Source organism: Choristoneura fumiferana, chromosome 19, assembly GCF_025370935.1.
Source record: "Choristoneura fumiferana chromosome 19, NRCan_CFum_1, whole genome shotgun sequence".
Taxonomy (NCBI): domain Eukaryota; kingdom Metazoa; phylum Arthropoda; class Insecta; order Lepidoptera; family Tortricidae; genus Choristoneura; species Choristoneura fumiferana.
Window position 1 is genome coordinate 12,463,309 of NC_133490.1, and position 27,722 is coordinate 12,491,030.

The 27,722-nt window shown below is 38.9% G+C and overlaps 1 protein-coding gene across 1 annotated transcript in view; it reads right to left on the minus strand.

Annotated features, from left to right (window-relative positions):
• Positions 1-637: 637 nt before the first annotated feature.
• LOC141438777 (uncharacterized) overlaps positions 638-27,722 on the minus strand; it is a 324,060-nt gene continuing 296,975 nt past the window's right edge. The window contains exons 2-7 of the mRNA XM_074102735.1: positions 14,347-14,561; positions 13,929-14,064; positions 12,548-12,681; positions 2,777-2,970; positions 1,643-1,788; positions 638-838 (exon numbers count right to left, since the gene is read on the minus strand). Of these exons, the coding sequence (XP_073958836.1) occupies positions 777-838; positions 1,643-1,788; positions 2,777-2,970; positions 12,548-12,681; positions 13,929-14,064; positions 14,347-14,561 (887 nt within the window). The 3' untranslated portion in view covers positions 638-776. The remainder of the gene's footprint in view (positions 839-1,642; positions 1,789-2,776; positions 2,971-12,547; positions 12,682-13,928; positions 14,065-14,346; positions 14,562-27,722) is intronic.

Here is a 27,722-nt window from a genome sequence, read left to right on the forward strand (position 1 = left end):
ATGGTTCATAGCAATCCTTTATGAAAAGTGTAAACAAAGACGCCATTTACTCGACCATAGACATTTATTGATGTGAAAACCTAGAACCTAGTGCAAAATAATTAGTCTGTTGAGTAAATCGATTAATTTATTAATTGAATAGATCAAAGTATTTTTGTCTATTTTATTATTTACAATACTTGATTTAATTCCAAAGACTGTTTATTCAATTATAAAAGCAGTAAGTTACTATTTTTTTTATTTTAACGTAAGTAAATAAAAATCGCTTATTAATTAGAGCATTAATCGATATTTTAAATGTCAAATTTTCCACCATCTCTACACTAGACTATGCTACTACAGATTATACCCATGTTTCATTCAAGAAATAATGTCAATTTTTTACGAAGATTTTTCAAATAAAAATTAAATATTGAAATCAAGTGAATTTTGGTGAAAAAAGTGATTATACGTCTAGTTAAAAGACACGAATTATAGATAAATGTGTTAATGATTCGATCCAGTGGGTGTTTATACAAGAATTTTGATAAAATCGATTTGTTTACACTTTAAATAAATTGGATTGATATAAACTATAGTGAATGACTGTGCAGTCTTCCTGTCTAGGAATTTTACTAACTACAATAAAACAATCAACTCAGTAACTAAGTAATGAATTTATTTACATATTCACATATAATCTGCAACATTGACGTATATTTCTTAGCCTAATTAGCGACTAGGTCATTATGTGTCTATCACAACATTCAGTTTCTTAGGGTGAGCCCGCGGCGTGATCATAACAAGTGCAGTGCGCACGCGCACAGCGCCAGGCCGAGGCTGCCCGACGGCAGGGTACCTGTGGAGAGATATAAAATGTTAAAAAAATATTTAATTAAGGCGTTACTTTCCGGAAGCCCATAGTAATGGAGATAGATAATAAAAAAGATTGTAAAAAAAAAACTTTTTATAAACAATCTTTCATTACTTGCAAATAAAAACTTAAATTAAAATTTGAAAAACCCCCGACACCAAATAACGCCAGCTAAAATAAAAAAAATGCTGCCAAAAAAGACAACTAAAAAGTAAAAAAAAATTATGCACTACCTAGCTGTTGCCCGCGACTTCATCTGCGAAGAATTCGTTTATCCCTATCCCGCGGGGACTATGCTGATTTCCCGCAAAATTAGCCTAAGTTAATTTAGTTTAAGTACCTAGTAATATTTTTTTATCTAAGCGTTGTCGGTGTCTGGGGACCGCTAAGGTTAACAGGAAACTAAAGTACATATGTTGTATTTTTAAATATTACATAAGTATACCAAATTTCAAATCAATCCAACTACCGGAAGTTGGTCGAATTTAACTTGCAAGATTTGATAACAGACAGACAGACAATGGGACAGGTGAAACTAAATAAAACCTTGTTAAAAGTAGGGCTAGTATTAGACTAACAACTGGTAGCATGGTGTACGGTTGTGTCACAGTGTAGTGTGGTGGTGGTGATAGATGGGTTTGTGTGATTTGTGTGTGTTCTTACAGTGTGGAGGTGGAGGAACTGCATGAACACGCATATTTTGCATAAGCTTAGCTATCGTAAGGTCGCGGTGAGCAAGGAAATTATTTTAGTTTAGGGCTAGTATTATTAAGATTAAAAAAATGTTACCTGATGAGTCCTCTCCAGTGACGGACGCGGGGTGCGGCGCGTCCTCCCGGATGCCAACCGGCGCGCTCTTGCGCGCGTAGATGTCGAATATTGTCGTCACACAGCCCAGCTCGAACTGGCCGCTGCTTGGCGGCACCATCGTGTACCTGGGTTAGAAACAGCGGTTATTGGAATAGTAGGAATTATTGCAGGTGGTAGGACCTTGTGCAAGGTCCGCCCGGATTGCTAACACCATCTTGCTCGCTAATCCTGCCGTGAAGCAGTAGTGCTTGCACTGTTGTGTTTCGGCGTGGAGAGTAAGACAGCCGGTGAACTTACTGGCGCTTGAGGTATCCCATCTTAGGCCTCTAGGTTGGCAACGCATCTGAAATCGCCTGGAGCAAGGTGAGTAAATATATAGTAATATTTTTTTTTTGAGGTGGCCCGATGTCGTTAACAGCCAACCTTTCGAACAAATCCATTGTATTCTATTATGTCCTCAAGTACATAATCCTCAGTTTAAAATGAAAGGAAATATAAAATATGATAAAATAGCTCATTGAAATAACAATAGAGTTCATTTTAAATAAAACTTTGTTGGCAGATAATGTTTTTCAAAACTAAATGCGTCGTAAACAAGCAGCCTCATGGAAAAGTATTATCTGCGAACGTGTATTTATTTTAAAATGCACTTTCTGCTCTAGATAATAAAGTCGTTATTTCAATGAACTATTTTAATTTTATATTTCGAACGACTTAAAGAGGAAGTGAGTTGGTCACTTCAAGAATGACAGATGGAAGATGGACACAATGTCAAGCTCCAAGTGACAAGAGAGCTAGAGGACGTGCAAGAGAGCGTCAGGAAGACGAAATAAAACAAATTGCTCGAATGACTGGATTAAGAAAGTAAAGACAGGACAATTCGGAACCTGTTAGAGGAGGACTATGCCCGCCAAGAGCTTTAACTAACTCTGTCTGGAAAGCTGAAAAGTATCAGTCTGAAAAGCTCAGCGGCGCTCTTAATTCCCGTCTATTCCCGGATATTGTCTTGCCAAGATTTCTTCCTACTACCTACTCATCTACAACCAGACGACCGTTAACTTACCGGTACCTTAGTTGTATTTGTTAAAGAAATAAAAAATAGGGCAGACCAACCTGACTGTGGTATGATTCTTCCTGGGCTCGGGCTCGTACCCATAGTCCCGGTAGACCCGTCCCAGGCTGGCGCTGGTGTACGTCAGCCCCACTTTGTACTGCTCTGTCTCCAAGATGGTGATCTCCAAGTGGCTGGTCGCCCCGCGCTCCGTGAAGTCCAACTCTGCGGGCGGCTCTGGGATCGTTTCTGCTATCTGGAAGGAAGGGCTTTATGATATTATAGAACAGAGACCGCATTGTTTATAATTATATGACGCCGGACGCGTTCAGTTTGGTATCAGTTCAGCCCATCATACTGGTTTGAATGATGTCAAAATTAGGTACCGTGTAATCCTCGCATACTCAAGTATTTTTTTAATAATTAGAATTCGTCAATACGATTTAAACGACGGAAAATTAAAATAGACTGATCACCAGAACGGTAGTCTTGGATTACACACACACACGCACGCACGCACGCACGCACGTACGCAAGCACGCACGCACGCACGCACGCACGCACGCACGCACGCACACACACACTTATACAGCTGCAGGAGTGGCCGCTGCTTGATTCTGTCTTCATTCTGACAAGAATGGTGGACTGAACTAATAGCAGTATGAACATATGTAATCTATTTTATGTCTAATCTCTGCCTATCACTGGACTTATTATATGTACTAAATGTACGTTTACTGTTAAGATAAATTTAGTAATGTCAGATTTATAGACGAGATCGAGATCTATTTCATTCTAGCAAATATGACCATTAAACTCTATTAAAAAAATTAAAACGCCGAAAAACTGAAAAGCCAAAAATAATTATTGGAATAGATTGTATTATGCCTATCTTGATATTTAAAAAAAATAGTAACGTATGTCATATTTGGTTTATATTCGTTTTGTTGACATACGTGCTTTTCTTCTTGTATGGGTCTCCATTAAAAGGCTCTCATAAAATAAGTTGTTATTTCACTGTTCTTCTTCCCACGTTGTGGAAAGCTGCTCCCCAACAATAATAACCCTTTTTACCCGACTGACCGAAGGAGGGTTGTGTTTTTCGAGCGTATGTATGTATGTGGGTATGTATGTCCATTCCTTTGGTCCTCGCTGCAGCCTAAACGGCTGGACGGATTGTAACATATGAGGTATCATTGGATTTGTCATAACTGTCGGAGTGACATAGGGTATATTATTATAATATTTCAATATGACGTCTGCAAAAAAAATATGACGAAGGAATAAAAAAATATATTTTGTATTGTAACAATATGGGAATCAAATGAAAGCTTATTAGCCCATTCTAAATATACGAGTATACGGGTTATGATACTTTTAATCTACTATTTTCACAGAAATATCAAAAAGTATAAAATAAAAACAATAAATTATAAAAAAACCCGACTGCCTTAAAAACTAAAAGGAAGAAAATAATCCTAGTGGTGTAGAACTCTGTCAAGAAGCTCATTTAAGGTTCAACAGTCGGGACCCATTCAAATCGTAACCAGCTCAAAAAAATCTTGGTAATGGGTCCCGACTGTTGAACCTTAAATGAGCTTCTTGACAGAGTTCTAGACCACTAGACTTATTCAACCCTTAACCTAGGTACCAGTTTGAAGCCAGTGCCTCAGCACAGCAGGAGTAGATCTATATCGTCTGCTTGATGGGCTTCTATCACTCCTTCTGGCTCGTGCTGAGGCACCAACTTCAAACTGGTAGGTACGAGTACATTATACCCTATCCGAACTACTCTGTAAAAAGTTACGCCGAGAGTGGTCGTAGTCACATTTAATTTTGGAAAAAATATTCCTACCACGCCCTATACGCTATTCCTATAAGCTTTCCAATAAAAAATGAATTATCAAAATCGGGCTACTCTGTAAAAAGTTATGCGTGCTTATAAAAAAAATATTATACGAGTATAGGCGTCGACTTAAAAACCTCCTCAGTTTTTTTTTCGTCGGTCGAAATTAGGTAAACAAATCGGTCTCATGCTCCAACTATTATAAACCTAAATGACCATTATACTCATAAAAGGAAACAAGCAATCAACAACGTAATAAAGCGAATACTTCACGCTTAACAAGTTGAAGCTGCTAGAGAATATTAATTAAATATTAATAGTTTATTATACTAAAGCTGACCCAAAACTTTGGCCCCAGAGAGCAAGTTTGTCCGTTAATCGCCGCACAGCAGAGCTTAATATTTAAGCTCGCATTTTACACAGCAAGCTGAGCTTAGCTTGATAGCGACTTCCTTAGACATAAATAAAATTAAAGATAATTTAGATATTCTTAGGATATTCTACAAGAGCTGGTAGACATTTTGGATAAGGATTTTGTTGTGAAGTAAAAATGTAGCTCTGGATAGGGAGATGTGGAAGTCAAGAGGAGAGGCCTTTGCCCAGCAGTGGGACACAGTTATAGGCTAAATATAATAATAATGTCAGATTGCTTCTGCGTAATATCTAAAAGTAACTAGCTAATGTTATAGTTTAATCCTTTGTAGATGTTTCCAATAGTTCTCTCCTTTGTGAGATAAGACTGATATGAAGCTAGAATTAAGATCTGAATAGCGTTGTTATTGATCGAGTTTAGCAGAGTAGAAGGGTGCAAGTGAATGGGCACTGAATCAATGTACAAACCCAAGCTAATAAATCAAACAGAAAGGTATGAATAATGTTTTAAACTATCGTGATTTTCACTAAACTCCATTTCAATAGAATGTGACAATTTCTGTAGACACTTTCAGCCAATTAATATGAACACCGGGTTTCCTAGGTCTTGGTGATGTAACTTTTTTTTTTGATTCCTTTTTAACCCCAGACGCAAAAGAGGGGTGTTATAAGTTTGACCGCTATGTGTGTCTGTGTGTGAGTCTGTCTGGCACCGTAGCTCTTAAACGGGTAGACCGATTTGAATGCTGTTTCTTTTAATTGAAAGCAGGTTTTCTAGCGATGGCGCTTAGATATGTTTTATCAAAATCAGTTTAGCCGTTTTTGAGATATTACACTTTGAAGTGACAAAATCGGGGGTTTTCCAACTTTTTGTTGATTATAATCACATCACCAGGGACATATACATATTTAAGTGTGCCCCCCACATTGGGCTGTCTTAAATGTTTTGAAAATTTTAAGATTCTATTGAAATGTAGTTAAATTCCTAACTAATACTACACCCGGGACTTATCATTTTGGCATTTGTGGGATTTCTCTGAAACGTACTTCCGGAAATAAAACTTACGGTCAAACAAACATTATATCAGCTGAACTTCAATATTACAATGCGTACAACGACCTAGCTTATTTTTTTAAACTAGTGTCTCTTCGCACGCGTAAATGATAAGATATACCAGTTGAATTGAAATTCCGGGATTAAACGAAATTCCCATGGAAATTTAGGATAACCTAACCAACTAAAAGTTGCGAAACCCCCGACTTTGTCACTTCAAAGTTCAATATCTCAAAAACAGCAGAACCGATTTTGATGAAACATGTCTAAGGACCATCGCTAGAAAACCAAATTTCAAATAAAAAAACCGCATTCAAATCGGTATAAGTAGATATCATTTAATAACATTGTAAATCTGTTTAAAAAAATATACCTCGTTGAGTTTCTTGTCGGATTCTTCTCAACAGAGGTTTTTCAAAAGTGGTAGATTTTTTTGACATTCATAAGTGCTTGTCATAGCCTAAATTGAATAAATATATTTTGACTTTGGCTTTGACTTTGGTCCAGCGGCTTAAGAGCTACGGTGCCACAGACAGACTACACATAGCGATCAAACTTTTAACACTCCTCTTTTGCGTCGGGGGTTACAAACAAAAGAATATACAACCGCAACATTAATCATAGTAAGTTCATCAGATGCTCGTTCATAAAAAAAGGAATATTTTTTAATACGCAAATGCATCGTATCGTGTTTATTTCAACGAGCTGTATCCATTGAAGTACTGAGCCAGTTTTTATGCGATACTATTGAGTAAAAAAACCTTTCCAGTTGGAGTTGATCCACGTGCAGTGTGAGGTTCCGTAGTTGTTCATCATAAATTACAATAGTACATTGTGCATTAAGGGTCATAATCCCCTTACTGCCCGTGATACACAATGATTTTCATCACTTTGATACGAACTTCGAATTTCGTAGTAGCCTCCCTGATCGTCACTTTTTTTTCAAGTCGCCTTATAGATAATGCTAAGACTGTAACAGAAGTTTACGAGCAGAAGTGAAAAAAAAGTTTCTGAGTTAAGTCGCGTACAGATCAGACAAAAAAAGTGAAACTATAAAGGTTCCTTGTTTTCTACGCAACCCTAAAAAAGCACTAAGCCTCAATACAACAGCGCTCGATATTTTAGGCGCAGTTTCAAGCTGCACCAAGAAAAAAGCAGAGCGAAAATAATTCCAGCTTTTTTCGCTGAGTGATTTTAGTTTGTTCAACATCACAGTTTTTTGCCGCGAATCGGTTCAGCTGGTACTTTTATCCGTAGCCAACAAAGCAAAAACGAAACGCAAGTGTTCCGGCCGTAATGCTATGTTTACACGAGCTTAGTACTTGCCATTAGTGTAAGTGATTAGATTATAATAGTCTGCCTAGTACTAAATACGTCAATGTTTTTGTGTTTTACCTCCGATTCAAAAAGAGGGGTGCTATAAGTTTGACCGCTACGTGTATCTAAGTCTGTGTGTGGCACCGTAGCTCTAAAACAGGTAGACCGATTTGAATGCGGTTTTTTTCAAGTGACAAGTTTTTTTTTATTAGCCTACAGTAGTGTCCCACTGCTGGGCAAAGGCCTCTCCTCCACACCGCCCGGTTCAGCGCAATGTCACGCCACTCCCTTGCATACGCGTCTAAATCGTCCCGCCATCTCCGTCTCGGTCTGCCTCGCCGTCGATGGCCGTCCGCCGGTGTCCACCAAGTGATTGTGTGAGCCCACCTCTGTAGGTGCATGTGAAGTGACAAATATTACTTGATTTTTAGATGGGGGTAGGAACTTGTTGCTTAGTAAACAGGACCGGCTTCTATTCCCTCGCACTTGCAGTTGCACTAATACTTAGCACTTATGCAATATGTTTACACACATCTGACAAGTGTAAGTGACAAGTACTAAAGCATTAGCTACTAAGCTCGTGTAAACCAAGCATAATGAATGCTATGAAAAATTGCGTTTTGTTTTCAATACAAAGGGGGGAGGGTTTCTTAAGAAAAACTTTTTTCAATAAGTACGAGCAAATGTTGTGCCGGTATTGGGGTTCCGTTGGGTGGTTTTGGAACTAGGTTATTGGAAAAATTAAGAAGTTTCAAGTACTGTTTATATTAAATCAAGGCAATATTATAGACTAGCCTGTTGCCCGCGACTCGATCTGCGTATAATTCATTTATGTCTATCCCGCGGGAACTATGCAATTTTCCGGGTTTAAAACTATCCTATGTTCGTCCCCGGGATTCAAACTATCTGTATAACGAATTTCATTTAAATCGGCTTAGCTTTTATAATATTAGTGGGAAGTGGGATGTGAAAGTTTATGAGTAGGTACGTGTGTGTGTGAGTGTGTGTGCGTCACACTAAAAGGGCTGAAAGGATCTGAATTATTTCGGTATGAAGATGCCTAGATATCTAGAATAACACATAGGTTACTTTTATTCCTACGGGGTCGGGATAACATCTTGAAATCTCATCCGTTGAGTAGGTATACCTACACAATGTTTTATTGTGATCATGCAACTGTCGAAATATCGAGCTTCTCTGAAATCAAGTTACGCGGAATAATACCCGACATTAAATCATAAAATTAAGTATTAATTAAGTAGTATTTAGTAGTAGTAGTAATTGCATGACTGATCATGCAATTTGGCTATGTTGTTTATAATGCAACTTCAATGAAGAGCACGATGTGCTGTTTGGAAATTCCTACTGGAATTTAGTAAGATCCCACAAATTCAATTCAACTATTGAATCTAATGATCACTATGCTGAGCTAGGACCGCTTCGCGATTTCGCATATTTTTTTTTATGTATTTTTGTTATATCGAAAATACAAACTGAGACATGGATGCACAGAAAAACCAGAAATGAGAAGCGCTGGGAATCGAACCAGGTCTCAGAAATCCGTGCTGCGTGCTATAACCCCTACACCACCGCTGGACAGATATCTAGACACGAAATTTTATATCTTGATTTCTACTACGCTACTTATGCAGCAGCACTAGCGACATCTATGTTCCGCTCTCATCGAGAGACGTCACACTCTTTCGGAACCAACCGCTCACCCAGACAAGAGATGGCGCTACTAAGCAATCAAATTATGATATTTTCTGTGCATTCATGTCTCAGTTTGTATTTTCGATATGGTTTCACGGGATACCCGTAAAAGTAACAAATTTGGAGTTGAAATAAAAAATACAAAAAGACTCCAAAAAACCAATCATATTAATTTTATTATGTTTTATATACGTGCGAAGAGCGAATAAATATTTCTATTTCTATTTCTAATGATTTACGCGTGCGAAATCGCGGGTAAGCACTAGTATTATAAATGCGAACGTTTGTGTGTGTGTAAGTTTTTTATTCCTTCATGCTAAAGGTCTCTGCCCACTGCACCGTATCATACCATGAGCATAATAGGAACGTGTCGGGCAAAAATATTATTCTTTGTATTGAAAAGTATGAGACTATGCCCACTAGCACGTTTCCTAACCAACCGTCGCCGTCGCGTGCCGTGCACGGAGCGTCAAAAACGGATGATGATGATGATGATGATGACTTTGCGGAGGTCCATATCAATGAACTAAAAGAATTTCTTTTGCTCACCCGCCTAACATCTAGTAGCATCGTGTATGGTTGTGTTACTGTGAAGATGAGCTCTGGTTGTGTTCGAAACGCGTCAGTGTATTGTGGTGGTGGTGAGATGGGTTTGTGTGATTTGTAAGAACACACGTTCTTACAATGTGAAGGTGGAGGAACTGCATGAACACGCATATCTTGCATAAACTAAGCTATCATGGTCGCGGGTGAGCAAAGAAATTCTTTTAGTTCAGTAGTAACGCTTCTTTGTGTATGACATGCCGTTGACAGTGCGTTGACATGTTGCAGTCCGTGTCGCGTTACGTTCCGTGCCTGATACGCTCCTAGTACGTTCATGGTACAATACGGTGTAAGTAGTGGGTAGAGACCTTAAAACAGCTCGACAGATTTGGATGTTTACTAGGTAAGTGTCTGGTGCTAATTTCCAGACTACATACTTTTTATCGGGATAAAAAGTATCATCATCATGATGATAATTTTCATGATGATGATGATGATACTTTTTATCCCGATATTCTCTCAGGATTAGGATAGCATCATTACGATGGAACCCTTAAATATAACTCCGCATTCGACTTCTCCAGTTCATTACGAAGTTTATCGACGGAGAAGCAATTTGTTAAAAATCGAGAACAATTTTCCATTGTGAGAGTTATTCGAGCTCTGAGACATGTCGAGACGATGAATTTATTAAAATGTATAATGCGAGAGTTTAGGCGGGAGTTTCGAAGTTGAATGCCGTCTTTGTGATTGTTGATAGCGTTGCCGACGTAATTATATTATGTACGTGATTGTAAAGGTCGGGTGTCAGGAGAATTTCTCGTGTTATTGTTTATAAAGTTGTTAAAGTTTTTTTAATCTACCTCCATATTTTTTTCGCGGACGCTATTTTGATTTCCAGTTGTTCTAGAAACTTGAAATTTGGCACGAAGGTAGCTCTTATAACACAAGCAATAAAAAAGTCTAACAGCCTTATTCATAAAAAGTTAGAGCCTCCTTGAAGGCTCCTTGAAGGCCCGATGCTAAAAAACATGATTCATAAACGTCTGTTAGCGCTAATCAGTCGATCAAGGCTCTGCTAAAGTTAGTGGACCGTAGACCCTCCTTTATCTCTCTGCTAAGTCACAAAATGGCCGCCACAAGTTTGAACAGCTGACTTTGACTAGAGCAAAAAACCATAGGTACCGAAGATATTTATAGTGAAGGCAGGGCTATGCAGATTAAAAAAAAAACAGGAAAATTTATTTTCAGGAATTTGTATTTAAAAATCCTCTAAATTAGCAACAATAAATTAACAATAAATATGAAAAAAAATAAGGATGATTAACATAATTATGGCTTTTTGCACAACATAAACATGCGGATCGGAAATGGCGGGAAAACAAACATCTCGCTTTTTATTTTTTTTCCTGGTAATTTGCTGTCACTGCTGTCAATTTTTTTTTTTTTATCGATTAGGCCATTTTTTGTCTTTGATTTGTCAAGGTGGCCAACATAACGCGTCTAATCCGTCTATCAGCAGCTCAACAACTAGCAGACTGCTAGCAAGCGTTTATGAATCATACTTCTTGACAACCGTCTAACAAGCTTAATCAGTCTGCTAAGTAACAGACCGATCAAACCTCAATTAAGGATTTTTTATGAATAAGGCTGTAAGGATCTACATTTTTTATGCCTATGGCCATCTAAAATGACCCCGCACTGAGTACGTTTTGCTCAGGAGAGGGGCTCTGCTACCTGGATATTCATAGTCCGACTCGCACTTGGCTGTTTTTTTTTCTTCTATCCACTTGTATTGTAGACAAGTATGGAATAATGTTTTGTCATCGTATTTTTTTGTCCGAAAAGTTCGTATTCGTAAGTCGAGAAAGCAAGATTAATACGAACTTTTCCGACAAAATACGATGAAAAAACATTATTCAATAGATCTGTATGGTCTTTGCTATAATATTCAACTGGTCATTTACTATAATTGTATAATGAAATGTGTGTATTTATCGGATTACTAATGTATGGGAAAAAAACTTTTCCCAAAGTATCACATCCCAAAATACTTTACTCAAATTATCAATTGGCAAAAAATCATTTGCTAAAACAATTAGGTTAGGTTTACGGTTAGTAATTTTTTTTTATCAAAATTTTTGTTTCAAAAATAATTACTTAGTCATGTTTCATAATTACCAAATATTATTTAGTCAAATGTATCGTTTGGCATAAAGCACTCTTGCCAAAATATTGCATGGCATAATAATCAACTTTTCTGGTAGCAGTTTGTATCTGTGAGGGACGCAGTTCTAACCTAACCTAACCTACTTTTCTGGTAGCAGTTGGTTTCTGTGGGGGACGCAGTTCTAACCTAACCTAACCCACTATTAACAAATAAAATATTTCATTATTTCATTTCATATTTCATTTCATTTCAACCTACTTTTCTGGTAGCAGTTTGTATCTGTGAGGGACGCAGTTCTAACCTAACCTAACCTACTTTTCTGGTAGCAGTTGGTTTCTGTGGTTGGTTCGTGTGCGAAGTGTCATTTTGAACAAACATTTTTTTGGAAATAATATTAGCCAAAAGTAAATGTTTGCTTAATAAACGTTTGTCATAATAAAACTTGACAATGTAAAATTATGCCAAATGATAATTTGATCAAATAAATAAAATGCGAAATGTTAATAATGCTAAAGATTCGTTTGGGAAATGAAACTACTGCGATAAGTTTTTTTGGGAAGTGAAATATGGCGAAAATTTTTTTGCCGAAACGGCAGTACACCGTATTTATCAAATAAATGATTGGTTGATTGATTACTTCACTATTCCTATAATTACCATTTCTGTTACCGGTTCTGACAGCATGTGAGAGTTGCGAGAAACCGGTGGACGCAAGTGGGGAGTTGCTGTCCATTGTGGCGTTCTAAGGGGAAGGCCTTTGTCCAGCAGTGGACGTCTTCCGGCTGATGCTGGTGATGACCAGTTCTGTTAAGTCTTACCTTATGCTCATCCAGGATCCAGGTGATGTTGGGCGCCGGATAGGCCTCGTCCACGGTGCAGTTGGCGCGGATGACGTCACCGCGTGCGTAGCTGTCGCGCGACACGGACAGGCGTGGAGCGCGGAACGGCGGATCTGGCAAGGCAATACAATAAAATACAATACAAGAGAGAGAGAGAGAGAGAGAGAGAGATTTATTTACACATATTTGATACACAGAAAAAACGCGTTAGGAAGAAATAATAATTAAAAAAAAACATCGAATAGTATAAATTGGGGCCCACTCAGCAAGCCACAACGCTGTTTTTCAGTGGGATCCATTAAAACTAAACACATAAAATAAAGACATATACACACTAGGCTGTGACGACACGAACGCCAGCGGAAGGTAGTTCGCAAACAAAGCTATGTTCCGGAAGAATGTATGGCAACACTTGCTCAGTTTAACCATTATCGAACAATTAAACCTTATCAAGTCAGGCCAGGATTTGATTTGGCTATTATTGCAGTGAATTATTAACAAGTTCAATAATTATAATACTGTATATACATATACAAGACAATACAGTCGTTTCTGGGAAATTGCATACGTTTTTATAATAAAATTCCAAAAAATATTAAAAATGAAACGGATACAAAATTCAGATCTATTGTCAAGAAGATATTAATATCCAAAGCGTATTATAAAGTTAATGATTATATCATGGACAGGGATATTTGGAAATAATTCCGATCCGCATTAGCGATCCCTTGAAATAGCGAAAAATAAAGTTGTGTTAAATACTTGTGATGTATAGATATTATCATTTAATTATATTGTAAATCTGTTAAAAAAAAATATACCTCATTGAGTTTCTTGCCGGATTCTATCCAACAGAGGTTTTTTCCGAACCGGTGGTAGATTTTTTTGAAACTCATTATGTGCTTGTTATAGCCTAAATTGAATAGAAATAAGATATAACACAAACACAACACAATAACTCTTCAATGTACACCAAAAATAGTAAGCGATAGAGAAAACAGATAAATACAGCGAAAATTACAGGGTAAGCAATAGGCGGCCTTATCGCTTTAGACCGAGATCTTCCAAATGCAGAACTAATATAATATTTCAATTTAGGCTGCAGGCACTATGGACATCGGAAAGCCCCGTCGTTCTCCACACATAACCATCAAAGTAATCTCGTTTTATGACTGCGAAAGTTTGTACCTCATAACGACTAAACCGTTGAACCGATTTACATTGAATTCGGTATACACATAGTTTGAGTCCCGGGGAACGACATAGGATAGTTTTTATCCCGGAGAATTGCATAGTTCCCGCGGGATAGCAATAAACGGATTCTAAGCAGCAGTCTCAGGTAATCGGATAATCAACATACCAACAACAGTGAGCGGTGCAGTCCGTATGTCGGTATGGAACAGTGGCGCGTCGGCAGACACTTCGCACATGTAGTCCCCACTGAGGCGACGGTTCAGGTTCACAATGCGGACTTGCTGATGATCAGACTGCGTCAGCTGAGGAGGTAATATTCAGTTTTGAACATGAAACTACCGTGAAACTTGCGTGAGACTCACTAAATCATATCTCATAAACATTGTCATTGTCTCATATTAAATGATATTCTAACGGGTAATTCATGTCATAAATCGAGTTTAGCTGGACATGTTTCGGGCGATTTCGTAGCCCTTCTTCACGCCCACTACGCACATGAAACATGTCAAGCTAAACTCGACTTAACACGTGAGTTATCCGTTATAATATAATTTACCATGATATATGTCAGTTATCTCACTTACATCCACCGAGGCTCCTGGCAGCGGGAAGACCATGCTCGGTGGCAGCTCCCGCGGCACGTAGCGGTAGAACTCGGTCTCCGCGCGGTACCATCTGATGCTGTACAGCTGGGCGCCTTCCAGGTCGTAGGAACAGCGGAGCACGGCGGCCTGGCCGTCGCCGGAGAGGACCGCGCGGGGGACAGAGATGGACACGTTGCGGAGAGACCATACTCCACCTGTAGACAAGGATAGCTGTTAAAGATCAGAAAGCAAAGACAGAAAGCAGGAATGACAACGTCAACATGTCAGGCCAGGACAGGTCAGGTCAGGTGTAGAAGCCGTGGTGGCCTAGTAGTTTGACCTATGGCCTCTCAAGCAGAGGATCGTGGGTTCAAACCCCGGCTTACACCTCTGAGTTTTTCGAAATTCATGTGCGAAATCACATTTGAAATTTACCACGGGCTGATTTACTTCATGAACGTCGTGAGGAACCTTGCACACACCGGCGAAAAAATGTACAGTAGGACATAATATAGCCCGAGATGATGATGATGATCATGAAAGTGTCAGGACTTGGAGCCTAACGGCATTGCATGAATCGATAGTAAAAGGTTACGGTGAAGTTGCAAAGTTTCTTGGGGCATGTTCTTCTTGGCAATGATGGTTCCGAAAGAGCTGGTAGTTTAAAAAAAGCGTCATAAAAGAGCCCTTCGCGGCCTACTTGCAGAATAAATGTTTTGAATTTTGAAGAAAAATAAAGCGAGCCTGCATTTATTATTTAGGAATTCTATCAGTGATAAAAACTATCTCAACTCCTTGCCGGGGTCTCCATCTATCTCTGTACCAAGTTACATCTAAATCAATTCAGCGGTTAAGCATGAAGTGGTAACAGACATACAGATGACAGACAGACAAAGTTACTAGCTTTTTCCCGTGACTCTGTCTGGGAAAAAATCGTTTATCGCTAACCTGCGCAAACTGCAATATTCCGTGATTACTCGTAATAAAACTATCTTATGTCCTTCCCAGGGTCTCAAACTATCTTCATACCCTCCTAGGCGCGAACTTTTTTTAACAGACATACTACTTACGACCTGGACGTGATTCACCAGCTTTGTTATTTTGGATTTTATTTCAAATTTCTTTATTCAATGGACAGTTTGTACTTTATCAAGTACATTCGGCCGTTATTCTTATTGCTAATTGGTCCTTTATAAAGTACGCGAGGGCTCAGGAGGATATCAAATTTTATTTGAACCGGTTCAACACTTCCATTTTTTTTTCCTCTGATATTTTAACGAGGCTTTAGCACACCAAATGTGACTATGTCAGCCTCATGGGGAGCCTCAGATATATACACCACACTACAGACCGATATTACACTCTCCCTTGCACTGAAACCACGTCTCTGGATGCAAAGGCCCGTCCAATGAATCTGTAAATTCGCGTCGCTTCTTCTGAAAGCGGTCGACTGAGAATTACATTTACACCTCCATTGAACAAGCCCATACCATCCAAATACCTGACTCCGATGTCCTTATTCTGATCACATTCCACAAGAAAGTGAATAAGGTCTTCAGTCTTAATACATCCCATACACAAAGGTGATTAAAACTCTCATCAAATGCAAAAAACAATTAAGTGGAATGTGACCAGATCGAACACGTAGTGCTGACACTGCCCCCTGGAAAAGCCGGCACAATCAAACCAAGGAACTTTAAATACCTTATTCTGCATAATACCTACCATACCAAACGCCCTTTGTCAACGATGCTGTACTAAAAAATTCCTGCCATTTGAAAAAGCACTCCTCCTTAGCCATTTGCACGCTTTCATTTATAATATTAGTACTAAGTAAGGATTGTTATGGTGACGCATAACCGAAAACACTATCAAACTGCCATAAATAGAATACCGAAACTACCGCCCTTTAAACTTAATTACAGCGCGTCGCAAAATCAATACATAACAAAGCAAACAAGTCGATGGCTCAAACGAATAAACGTGTATTCGAAAAACATCAACTTTACAGGAAAAAATAAAACAACTTTAACAAAGATAACTGACAATTGTAGTTGCCGATATATATGTATTATATATTATAAGATAGATAATTAAATTACCTACAAAATACTGCAAATTTTTGACCCTTATTTTTAGCCACTTTCCTGTAAATAAATAAAACCCCTTTATTTTTTTATTCGGATCATAAAATATCTAGACACTTTTTGTAATGACTCGTTGCAACGTTATTCCTGTTAAAAAGGGTAATTGTTAAGGCGCACTGTACCATTATCCTGTATTTTCTATTAAAACTCTGTTCTGTTAAAACTATTTACTAGAATTTGACTAACAATACTGAACGTGAATAAACGTTTAATGCCAACTTATAAGAATCGTGCTTACAAAGTTTACAACGAATGAACGTGCAAAGTATTATTATCCATACTGAGTTAACCAAAATTCATGATTAAAAACCGTAAGGCAGCTATTGCCCGTTTATTCGTGTATAGGAACACAACTTTTAAAATGGCAACACTCTCTTGGAATATTATTCGTGTTAACTTGTAAGTAATAATTACCAACGAATAAACAATAAAAATACTATTTCTCAAAAACGGTTAATCAGATCGGTATAAAAAAATTTGACGCCATACCTGACCTTAGATCATGTAAAAGCAAAAAAAGCAATAAAAATATTTTCGTGTAAAGGCCTTTATTCGTTTGGACCATCGAAGTTATGAGCGAGAATTAGACTTAACGACGTTAGCATCATAACAACAATATACTTCAAACTCGAGTCCCAACAAAACAGCGCCCGTAAAATCTTTCTGAAGTTTAAGTATTCGTGATTTCATTACTAGGAGTTTTTTGGGCTCATGGATGAGGTATATTTTCAAATTAGTCGGTAATATTGTCCCGAGTTTAGGGAAAAATTCGGTGCTCATTACCCTCGGGAGCTTGGAAACAATGTTCGGGGGACAGAGAGTTTGGGACAGACGATGGCGGTGGCAGAGCTTTCGCTTCGTTTAAGATTATAGTCAGTGTAACAATAATCTAACTTAACATCTTAGAAAAGTTGCACTCTCGACTCTCTATATCTTGAAAACTGCAGAACTGATTTTAATAAAGCAAAGCTAAGAACTTGCTTTCTAGTGAAGAAACCGAATTGAAATTGGGCCATCTGTTTGAGAGCTACAGACACATATGGGCATCAAACTTATAACACTCGTTTTTTTGCGTCGGAGGGCTACGAAATGGCATGGCTGCTGCATCCGCTCACTCGCCCAAACGGACGTTTGACAAGAAATAACTGCCTGGTACCACGAAACTTAATTCGCGTGTTGGCTAGCGACGCACGTCATACAGTTTACGATTATTTAGCGACAGTCGCAATAGCGTATAGCGTCTAGGAATACCGAGACGTTATAATAATAGATAAGTATCGGTGTAAATTGACCCATTATATTAAAATATTTTGTTTATTGATTATTTCATTAAATATAAATCATATACACTGAAATAATCAATGGTCATGGATAGAATAGATCTATCGTCATACGTGCGAGAAAAATACATATTTTTACTTATAAATAGTATTTTGTGATTGCTTTCTAATGTTGAGAGTAGGATTAATGCTTGTGGCAATATTTTTTACTTTTAGTAACCTTGTAAAAACTTTCTCTTTTCTCCAGTACTCTGTGGCCAGGGTACAGAAGGGCCACTAATCACCGGCACACCTGCCGCCCCCCGGGGCGTTACGGTCAGATACACGCTGCCTCCGCGGCGGTATACAGTGAACTATCTTACTTTATGTTGTGCTATGTACAATATACTGTTTGAGAAGTTGGTTAGTGTTTGGTGTTTTTGGGAGTACTTTTCAGTACGTTTTAGGGTTCCGTTTCACAAAAAGTGAAAATGGAAGGTCAATCTGTGCATTCGTCTGTTTGTCACAGCCAATTTTTTCCAAATTTGGCAAGCCAGTGACCCAAAGATGAACTTCTAACGAAATAAATAAACACAACGGCCACTTTTGGGGGTAAATAAGAAGACACAAATATTTGTATAACTATTTTTATATATATTTTTGAAATATTTAAGAAAAATATAAACATTGATATGATAACCAAACCAACAAAAAGTTGGAAAACCCCCGGCTTTATTCCTTCAATATATCTCAAAAACATGATGAAACATGTCTAAGAACCATCGCTAGAAAACCTGATTTCAAATTAAAAAAAACCGCATTCAAGTCGGTCCACCCGTTTACTACGGTGCCACAGAGAGACAGACTGACAGGGACAGGGGGGATTGATGCGTGAGTGGCCAGCAGCGCTCTCTATTGCTAGATACGAACTCCGGATTCCAGCTTTATGCTATGGAAGGCAAATGGAAACCATCACGCTATTTTTTCAAGAAAATCGTCATGGACGTTATGTTCAAAGACCATCGCCACTCTGTCAGGAGTGTAACGACTTGGAAAAGAGTTACTTGATGATGATGATGATGTGATCCTGTTATCCCTCACTAGGGACATAGGGCTCGTAGAAGAGTTTTCCATTTGGCTCGAACTTGCGCTGCTTCTTCCAGCTCTTCCCAGCCTAGACCAATGAGGGCTATCGCGTATGAATTCGCCGCTAGAGGCGCTAGTGTAGCGTGAGGTCTCCGAAACGTCAAATCTCATAGTTTTTGGGTGAGCTACGCGGGTTTATTTATAATTAGAATATTTTGCATTACCTGAAATTAATTATGGCAATTATGCGTTACGGGGCTATTATAATGTCTGTGTTTTGAGACAGTTTTGTCTTTCGGAAACTTTTGTCCTCCCTTTATTTCCGAACAAAACGGGACTACGCAACTGTGGTTACTCGATATTATTATGGTACGGTTTTAAGGTGTATTAAATATGATTTTAATCTAAACTTCGTTTTCACGCCCGTAATAACAGACTGAAAGGCACACTTAAAAACCTCACGCAGCAGTGGCGCCATCTAGAAAGACAATAAACGATAGCCCTCATTGAGCCAGCCTCCTCAACTGATCGCCTCCACGTGGTCCAAGTACGTCCTGGCCTTCTGCCAGTAGATTGCAAACGGAGACCCTGCTTGGGCAGGTGATTATTAGACCCTCGAAGCGTGTATCCAAGGGAGTTACTTGGCACATCTTTCCATCCATCCACCCATAGCAGCCCTTAATTCGTCCGTCTTCGGACATAGGCCTCCATTTCTCCATCTCCACGCCTGGCGATCGACAGCCATATGCATCCATCCACCACCCGCCTGTCGGCAGATATCGTCCTTCCACCTCATTGGTGGTCTCCCTCTACTGCGAGTGTTATCACAAGGCACATCTTTACTTACTTACTTCGCCGGCTCAGCGACCCAAAGTGGATCTTGACCTCCGACACTAGACTCCGCCAATTGTTCCTATGCTGTACAACAAGGCGCCAGTCTGCCACCTGCATGTCGCACAGATCTTTTCGGACTTCATCCAACCAGCGATACCTAGGCCTTCCAATTGGCCGTCTTCCAGGACAACCGACTGGTACATCTTTAACTAAACTTAATTTTAATCCCCGCTTAGCCGATGCGAGTAAAGCCGTTAAATATAAAGTTAACGTTAGCAACTAAAAGGGCGAGATTAAACATGTCCAAGTCAGTATTTAAAGGGTTAGCGCGGAAGGGAGGGCAAATATCATAACGCTTTCACGGGTGAAGGATGGCCGTGTTGCGATTGCTGTTGAGAGTGTGTGTGTGCGTATTGGCTCTGTGCACGACATCAGCGCCACCTAGCGTCCGCAACTTTTTTGGCTCTGATGCTCTGACGTTGACGTTGACATTGTGACAAAAATCAAACCTAAAACGTATTAATTTATAATACATAATTAATGTGATACCGTTATTTTGGTGGGCAAAAGGTTGTGAATTCATTTTTGGTCATTAAAATGAAATGAATAATATTGTAAACCTGTTTTAAAAAAAAGATATATATCTCGTTGAGTTTCTTGCCGGATTCTTCTCAGCAGAGGTTTTCCGAACCGGTGGTAGATTTTTTTGACATTCATAAGTGCTTGTTATAGCCTAAATTGAATAAAGATATTTTGACTTTGACTTGACTTTGAATGAGGTAAGTAAAATTTATTAAAAAGTGTGTTTTATTTTCGTTATGTCAGAGTTTGTTTACTTCATGTTTAGTTGTACTTTTACTGTAAAACAAAAAGATAAAGCTATCTTATTGGTTTCTTTGAATAATAGTAAAATTACATAATTGTTCTTATATCGCTAGTAATAAATTAAATACCGTTTTCAGATCAAAATGAGTATCATTTTGAAGACTGGTTTTGTGAGTATCACTCAATATAAAATTTCAACCACAAACCGTTTCATAAGTAAAATTGTTGCAAGGGACAGTGTTCAATAATTCAAGCTCATTTTAATGCGGTTTTTTTTTTAATTTGAAATATCGTTTTTAGCGATGGTTCTTAGATATATTTCATCAAAATCGGTTCAGCCGTTCTTTAGATATTGAACAAAGAAGGGGTTTTCCAACTTTTTGATGGTTAGGTTACGTTATCATAAACCAATAGAAACGCAGACTAAACGCACGATTCGATAACTAAGCTACTTTTGTTTTGTAACATTTTCAAATGAATTTAGGTTTTTCTATTGATCCTCAAAGCTTAACCGTTAAATCAGTGTATCGGACATAATTTGAATAATAAATAATTCAACATAATTTGACATCTTTTTAAGATTTGTCATGTGCTATCAATTTAGTAATTACTTATTGTATTGCATGCATTGAAAAATACATTTTTATCTGTATTAAAAAGTAAAATGAACACTGGCCATGTTTTCAAAAAGTTGCAGAAAATAGTAGCTCAGTTTTGCGAGGAGAATCGAACCTTGCATTTAAAAGCCCCATGATCAGAGGCCTCCTGTATAGTTAAAACATTTTTTTTTTTAATAGCCTATATAGTGTCCCACTGCTGGGCAAAGGCCTCCCCTTTCTCCTTCCACTCGTCTCTGGCCTCGGCAAAATGTTGCCAGTCCGGCTGAATCGCTCCAAATCGTCCCGCCACCTTCTTTTAGGCCTACCTCTGCTCCGGTGCCCGTCGCTTGGAACCCAATCAATGGTGATTTTAGCCCACGATCCGGATGCATCCGGCAGACATGTCCTGCCAGTCCCACTTGAGTTTGGCGGTTTTCGTCCCCACATCAACAATTCGGGTTTTTGAGCGCAGTTCAGTGTTCCTTATTCTATCGGCTCTTCGAACACCTAGGATACTGCGCTCCATAGCCCGCTGGCAAACCTTGAGTTTGGACTTCTGGGCCTCAGTCAAAGACCAGGTCTGACCACCGTAGGCTAGGATGGGCAGGATGCACATGTCAACGAGCTTGCGTTTTAAGGCTAGTGGAAGTTTACCCTTCATTAGTGCTTTCATGGACCAGTAGCTCCTCCAGGCATTTTCAATACGTTTGTCGACTTCTTTGCCTTGTCTGTTTTCAAAGGAGACTATCTGGCCCAAATAAGTATACTCGTTGACATGGTGAATCACATGCGCATCTACCATTACCCTACGTTTGATGCTATTCGTCATCAACTTAGTTAAAACAATACAATACAATTACTCTTTATTGTACATCAGAAATAGTAAGCGATACAGAGAGAGAAAATTACAAGGTAAGCAAAAACAAGGTATAGGGTTTTAATCCAGCAAAATGACATTAATTCTTAATTTCCCCACCGTAGCTTTAACATAGTATTTACTGTTTGCCCACACGGTACATTTTAGGGCCCGACAGGATATTCGGAGGGTTATGTGGGTGTGTTCGAGACATTGTTGAAAACGTCAAGTCGTAGTTCGCATGTAAACGCGACGGTTTGCCCTTTTCAAGATTATAAAAGCCTTGTGAATTTGGAGGCATTGGAATAATGTGCTTTGTGTATTTATGGAAATTTCTGTTTTGATTGGATAAGGATTTCAGTTTTAGATTACTCATTTACTTAAATGGTTCGTACTGCAAAGGGACTTAAAAAAATAATAACCCGATTATGTTTAAAAATAAGTTTCTGCTAAAAAAATAATTTTTAGTACAAGCTTTTTTGCTGACTGTACTTGCGTTGTCATCGAAACTGTATATCCGTACCAAATTTCAAGTCGGTCGGTACTATTAACCATTGAGGAGTTCCCTCCAACGGAGACGATCCTGGCAGGATCACCAAGATGTCACTAGGGTACGATTACCAGATTATTATATTGTCACCAAATTAACATAAATATGCCAAATTTAAAGTCAATCGGACCGCTGGAAGTGGGTTCTATGGCTGATGATGATGGTGATTTTCTCAGGACCCAACGTAAACCTGATTTAAAGTTCTTCACGCCCAGACCCCGACCTCCACTCAACCCAACTGTTTTTCTTTTAATAACTAACCCTTATTAAAATTCCGGGCGCATCTAAAAGCCACTTGTAGCCTTAAACTTCACCTCTCACCGAATCCTGAACCCATTATCGAGCGTTTTTGCCAGTGTCTCGAACGAACAGTGTTTGTTCAGCCGGGCACAGCTTGTAGTCCGAGAGCTGGGTGACATTGTTGGCTAGCTAATTGGGGCATAGAGGTGTTGGGGAAGGTTCAAACGTGGCGAACGCGGACCGGAGGCGTTGGCTCGGCGGGAATTTTTGAGCTGGTCACGATATTGAAAGGCTGTTAAAATGCATGTTACTAGAGTTTTAAATTAATAGTTTTTTATTTTCCTTTTAGTTTTTGTTTAGTGCGAACCCCGGCTCAAACCCATGACTCTATGCTTGAAAGATCATAGGTGAAACCACTGGGCTACCACGGTTTTAAACTCAGCAGTTAGGTGTTTTTTACACCAAAGTTTATCCAAATCTATACAGCTATTTTAGCGTCAAAGGACAACAAACACCTAGTCGCTCGTACGCACACATACAGACACAAACTTTTGCATTCACAATGTTATTAGGACGGAGGACGCTGCCTCAACTATAATTTATTAAAAAAACCTATCAGCTAATGAACTATAAGATATAAACAATAAAAACATACAGACGAATTGAGAACGTCCAACTTTTTGAAGTCGATTGAAAAGTGCGTTCTATGTTCACGTGTGTATGCAACAGCATAGACATCTATGGCAAGGCGGATGAGCAAATTGTTTATAAGTTCATTGACATGGACTTCCGAAAGGTAACGTCTGATTCAATAAATTATAAACCAGCTCTCGGACTAAAGCTAGCGGCAGATTATGCAGGACCACGGCGTAATTGATTGTCCGCCCGACTGTGGGGCTTACGCTGTTCGAGACATGGGTTTTGAAGATGATTTCAATTTAATGTCGAGTTTGACAGGGTTAGATGAGTTTTGTGCATACAGCGGTTAAAGGGCGATTAGTGTAAGTCTGTAGGTAAACTAGTTGCTTGAGGTAGCGCAGAGAAGACACACTTAAAGCGGTACTTCGTAGACAGCGCCTCTGGTGTCTGGATGGTTAAAAAAAATTGTCAAAAAAAACCCGACTGTCTTAAAAAAGCTAAAAAGAATCAAGTCTAACAGATAAATTGTGATGCTGTCTCTATTTGTTTTGTTCGAATAGACGGAGACGGCATCACATTTATCCGTCAAATAAAATTAATCATTGGGTGGTGAAACAGCCCCTAAATGGTCTAGAACTCTGTTAAGTAGCTAACTTGAAGTTCAACAATCGGGACCCAATCATATCGCACCAGCACCAGCTCAAAAATTCTTATTAATGTTAACCTTGCTTTGTGTTATATCTAGCACAACAAGACCTCCAAATTTGATTAACTTAACCAAACAACAGAAAACATTTCTTAATGAGCCGATCTATCCTCACACGCTGTATCCACTGCCGTTAATGAGCGTTATAAATGTGCACAAGCGTCCTCCAGAGCAGCGATGTATAGCGGCCATTGCGAGAACGACCGGCGCCCAGTAATGGCGCCATATGTCCGAGTTAGGGCATCGAAGAGTGTATTTTTCTTTGTTGTAATTTTGTTGATTACTAACAGTCGAAGAGTTGGATGGTAGCCAAGGATTGCGTTTAATTTACTCAGTATACATTATTGGCATGAGAATAGTATTTTATGCAACTGTTTATTACCATTACGATACAGCCGTGTTCATAATATAATCCAATGTCGTAATGCTGGTCATTACCTATGGTTTTTTAACGCATAATTGAGGATTTACTATATGGGTGTAGATAAAATAAATTAAAGCACTTTGTGTTACAAAGAGCCGTGGTGGCCTAGTGGTTTGACCTATCGCCTCTCAAACAGAGGGTCGTGGGTTCAAACCCCGGCTCGCACCTCTGAGTTTTTCGAAATTCATGTGCGGAATTTCCTTTCGAAATTTACCACGAGCTTTGCGGTGAAGGAAAACATCGTGAGGAAACCTGCACAAACCTGCGAAGCAATTAAATGGTGCGTGTGAAGTTCCCAATCCGCACTGGGCCCGCGTGGGAACTATGACCCAAGCCCTCTTGTTGTGAGAGGAGGCCTGTGCCCAGCAGTGGGACGTATATAGGCTGGGATGATGATGACTTTGTGTTACAAAGTAATAGAGTCCATTATAGACGCCACCCGCTGTGATAGCACTCTTTGTAATAGATCTTCTCAAACGATCAAAACTAATCGCACCATTTCCGAATTATAATCTTTCATTTATTTCATCATCAGTTCAGCCGTAGGACGTCCACTGTTGGACATAGGCCTCCCCCATAGACCTCCAGTTGCTTCGGTTCCTCCAGTTGGCAGCGGCCTGCATCCACCGTGAACCTGCGGCTTTAACCAGGTCATCCGTCCATCTAAAAGTATAATACTAGCTATTGCCCACGGAAACTATGCAATTTTACGGGATAAAACTTTCCTATTTCCTTCATTCAAATTTCATCAAATTTGGTTATGTGGTTTAGACGTGAAGAGTTAACGAATAGACAGACTTACAAACTTTCGCATTAACTCGTATATACTTACATAATACGAGTATTATTAGGCTTCAAACCTATTTAAGAGAAGTTTCCCTGCCGGCCGCGCGGCTGCGTTAGGTATTCGTTTGGGATATTGCTGTCTTTATTGCTCGTGACATAAGCGCTCGCAGCCGTCCCCCCCAATGCCTTCCGCAACGACGTCCTTAATTTATATCGAGATAGCTGTAGGCTTTTCAAGATTCGGCGGTTGAATTTTGGGTTTCGTTGTCCTCATATTATACGAGAAGTATAGCACAGAAATCAATGATATTTTACAATCAAGATAATCATTATATTTTCTATGCCTGTGGTTTTTTCGATTTTTTATAAAAATGCTTTATTAGTTTGTTATTCTCGTGCAAAGTTGACATCTTTTTTTTGTCGACTTTTGAGCTCCTGTAATTCTGATATTACACATTTATATGAAAATCTGAAAAACCGCTCTTAAGACACCGAATCAGCTAAATGAAGTCAACTGTCAGTTCGTCAGTATCAGCGCCACGTGTCATCCGGTGACTCCGGCCGGCGCCTGCGCTCGTTCCGGCTCGTTTCCGAGTGGCGAGCTTTGTTCGAGAGCATTGCTGAGGCTTTAACATAGATTATATTACGTAATTGCAATGAAAAATAAACTACCATAATTCAACTCGACGTTGGGAAAAAAGACTGCTAAGCTAAAATGGGACTGGGCTGGACACGTTTGTCGCATGACGCAAAAACCGCAGACCGAGAAGGAGATGGCAGCACGATCTGGACACGTACGCAAAGGACTAGCCTGACATTGCGTCAGAACGGGAGTTGTGGAGGTCAAGAGGGGAGGCCTTTGCCCAGCAGTGGAACACTATACAGGCTACTTTAAAATAATATTGATGATTACGTCAATGTCAAGGTTGAAGAAGACACTATCGATTGACCGTCGTATGGTAGATAAACTCATAAAAAAATAGTTTTAAGCTTTTGTGATTTTCACTCATTAATTTTGGACAGAATTTTGGAATTAGCTCAATCCAGTGGTTTGGTTATGACATTACACACATTGACGAACGTTTATTGGAGTCAAGACCACTACATTGAGCACAAAATTATATGTCGATGCTAATTACTGAGTTGGTGTTTAATAAAGTGTCATTGTATTGTACTGTATTGTTGTGCAGTGCGGCGTCATTTATACCAAGTTCCGCCGCTGTTTTGTTCTGTTCCCCAAGTTACGCAGTTTGTTTGAAAGCTCGGCCGCAAGCTTTTTAAAAATAAATGCTTCTAAATTTGGTATTTTGCGGCTCCGAGCTTTCGTGTTAATATTTAACTGGTCTCATCCGTGTGGGCGCTTTAGAATAAATTGAAGCTTACAATGGGAGCTTTGTTTGGAGTTATGTTATAATGTTATATACGCGCTGTCTGTTTATTTTATAAGTGAAAATAAGTTGATATTTTAGGGTTCCGTACCTCAAAGGGAAATCGCAGAACCCTCATAAGATCACTTTGCTATCCGTCTGTCTGTTCATCCGTATGTCAATACCCATTTTCTCAGGAATGCGTGGTGTCAAGCTAAAATTAATTTCAAATACTCAGGTCTGCTAACCCTTCAATTAGTGAATCGAATTTTAAGGCAATTACCTTTAAAATATACAATCATTAAATATGTACAGTCAAGTTCAAAAATAAATATCTATTCGAACTACTCAAAAATATGTAACTACGGCCTTATTGCGTCGGAATAAGAGGTGGTACTTATTTTTGAAACTTTGAATAAGTTCATTATTTTTACACTTGACTGTACCTACAAACAAATAGCCGTTACCGAAAAACCTATAGGATATTCCGATTGTTAGGGTTCCGGAGCCAAAATGGCAAAAACGGAACCCTTATAGTTTCGCCATGTCTGTCTGTCTGTCTGTCTGTCCGTCCGTCCGCGCCTTTGCTCAGGGACTATCAATGCTAGAAAGCTGTAATTTTGCACGGATATATATGTAAACTATGCCGACAAAATGGTTCAATCAAAAATTTTAAAACATTTTTTTAGGGTACCTCCCGTAGACGTAAAGTGGGGGTGATTTTAATTTTCGCATCTAACCCTATAATGTGAGGTATCGCTGGATAGGTCTTTTAAAACCATTAGGGGTTTGCTCAGACGATTTTTCGATTCAGTGATATGTTTGCGAAATATTCAACTTTAAAGTGCAAATTTTCATTAAAATTGAGCGACCCCTTCCCCCCCCTTTTAAAATCTGAACCGATGGGTGGAAAATTTGAAAAAAATCAGGATGGTAGTTAGTATATCAAACTTCCAAGAAAAACTATAACGGCTAAGTTTGCTTGAAAATTATTAGTAGTTTTACTCTTAAATAGCAGCCTAAGGTATAAAATATACCTAAACTTGGAAGACTCCGTA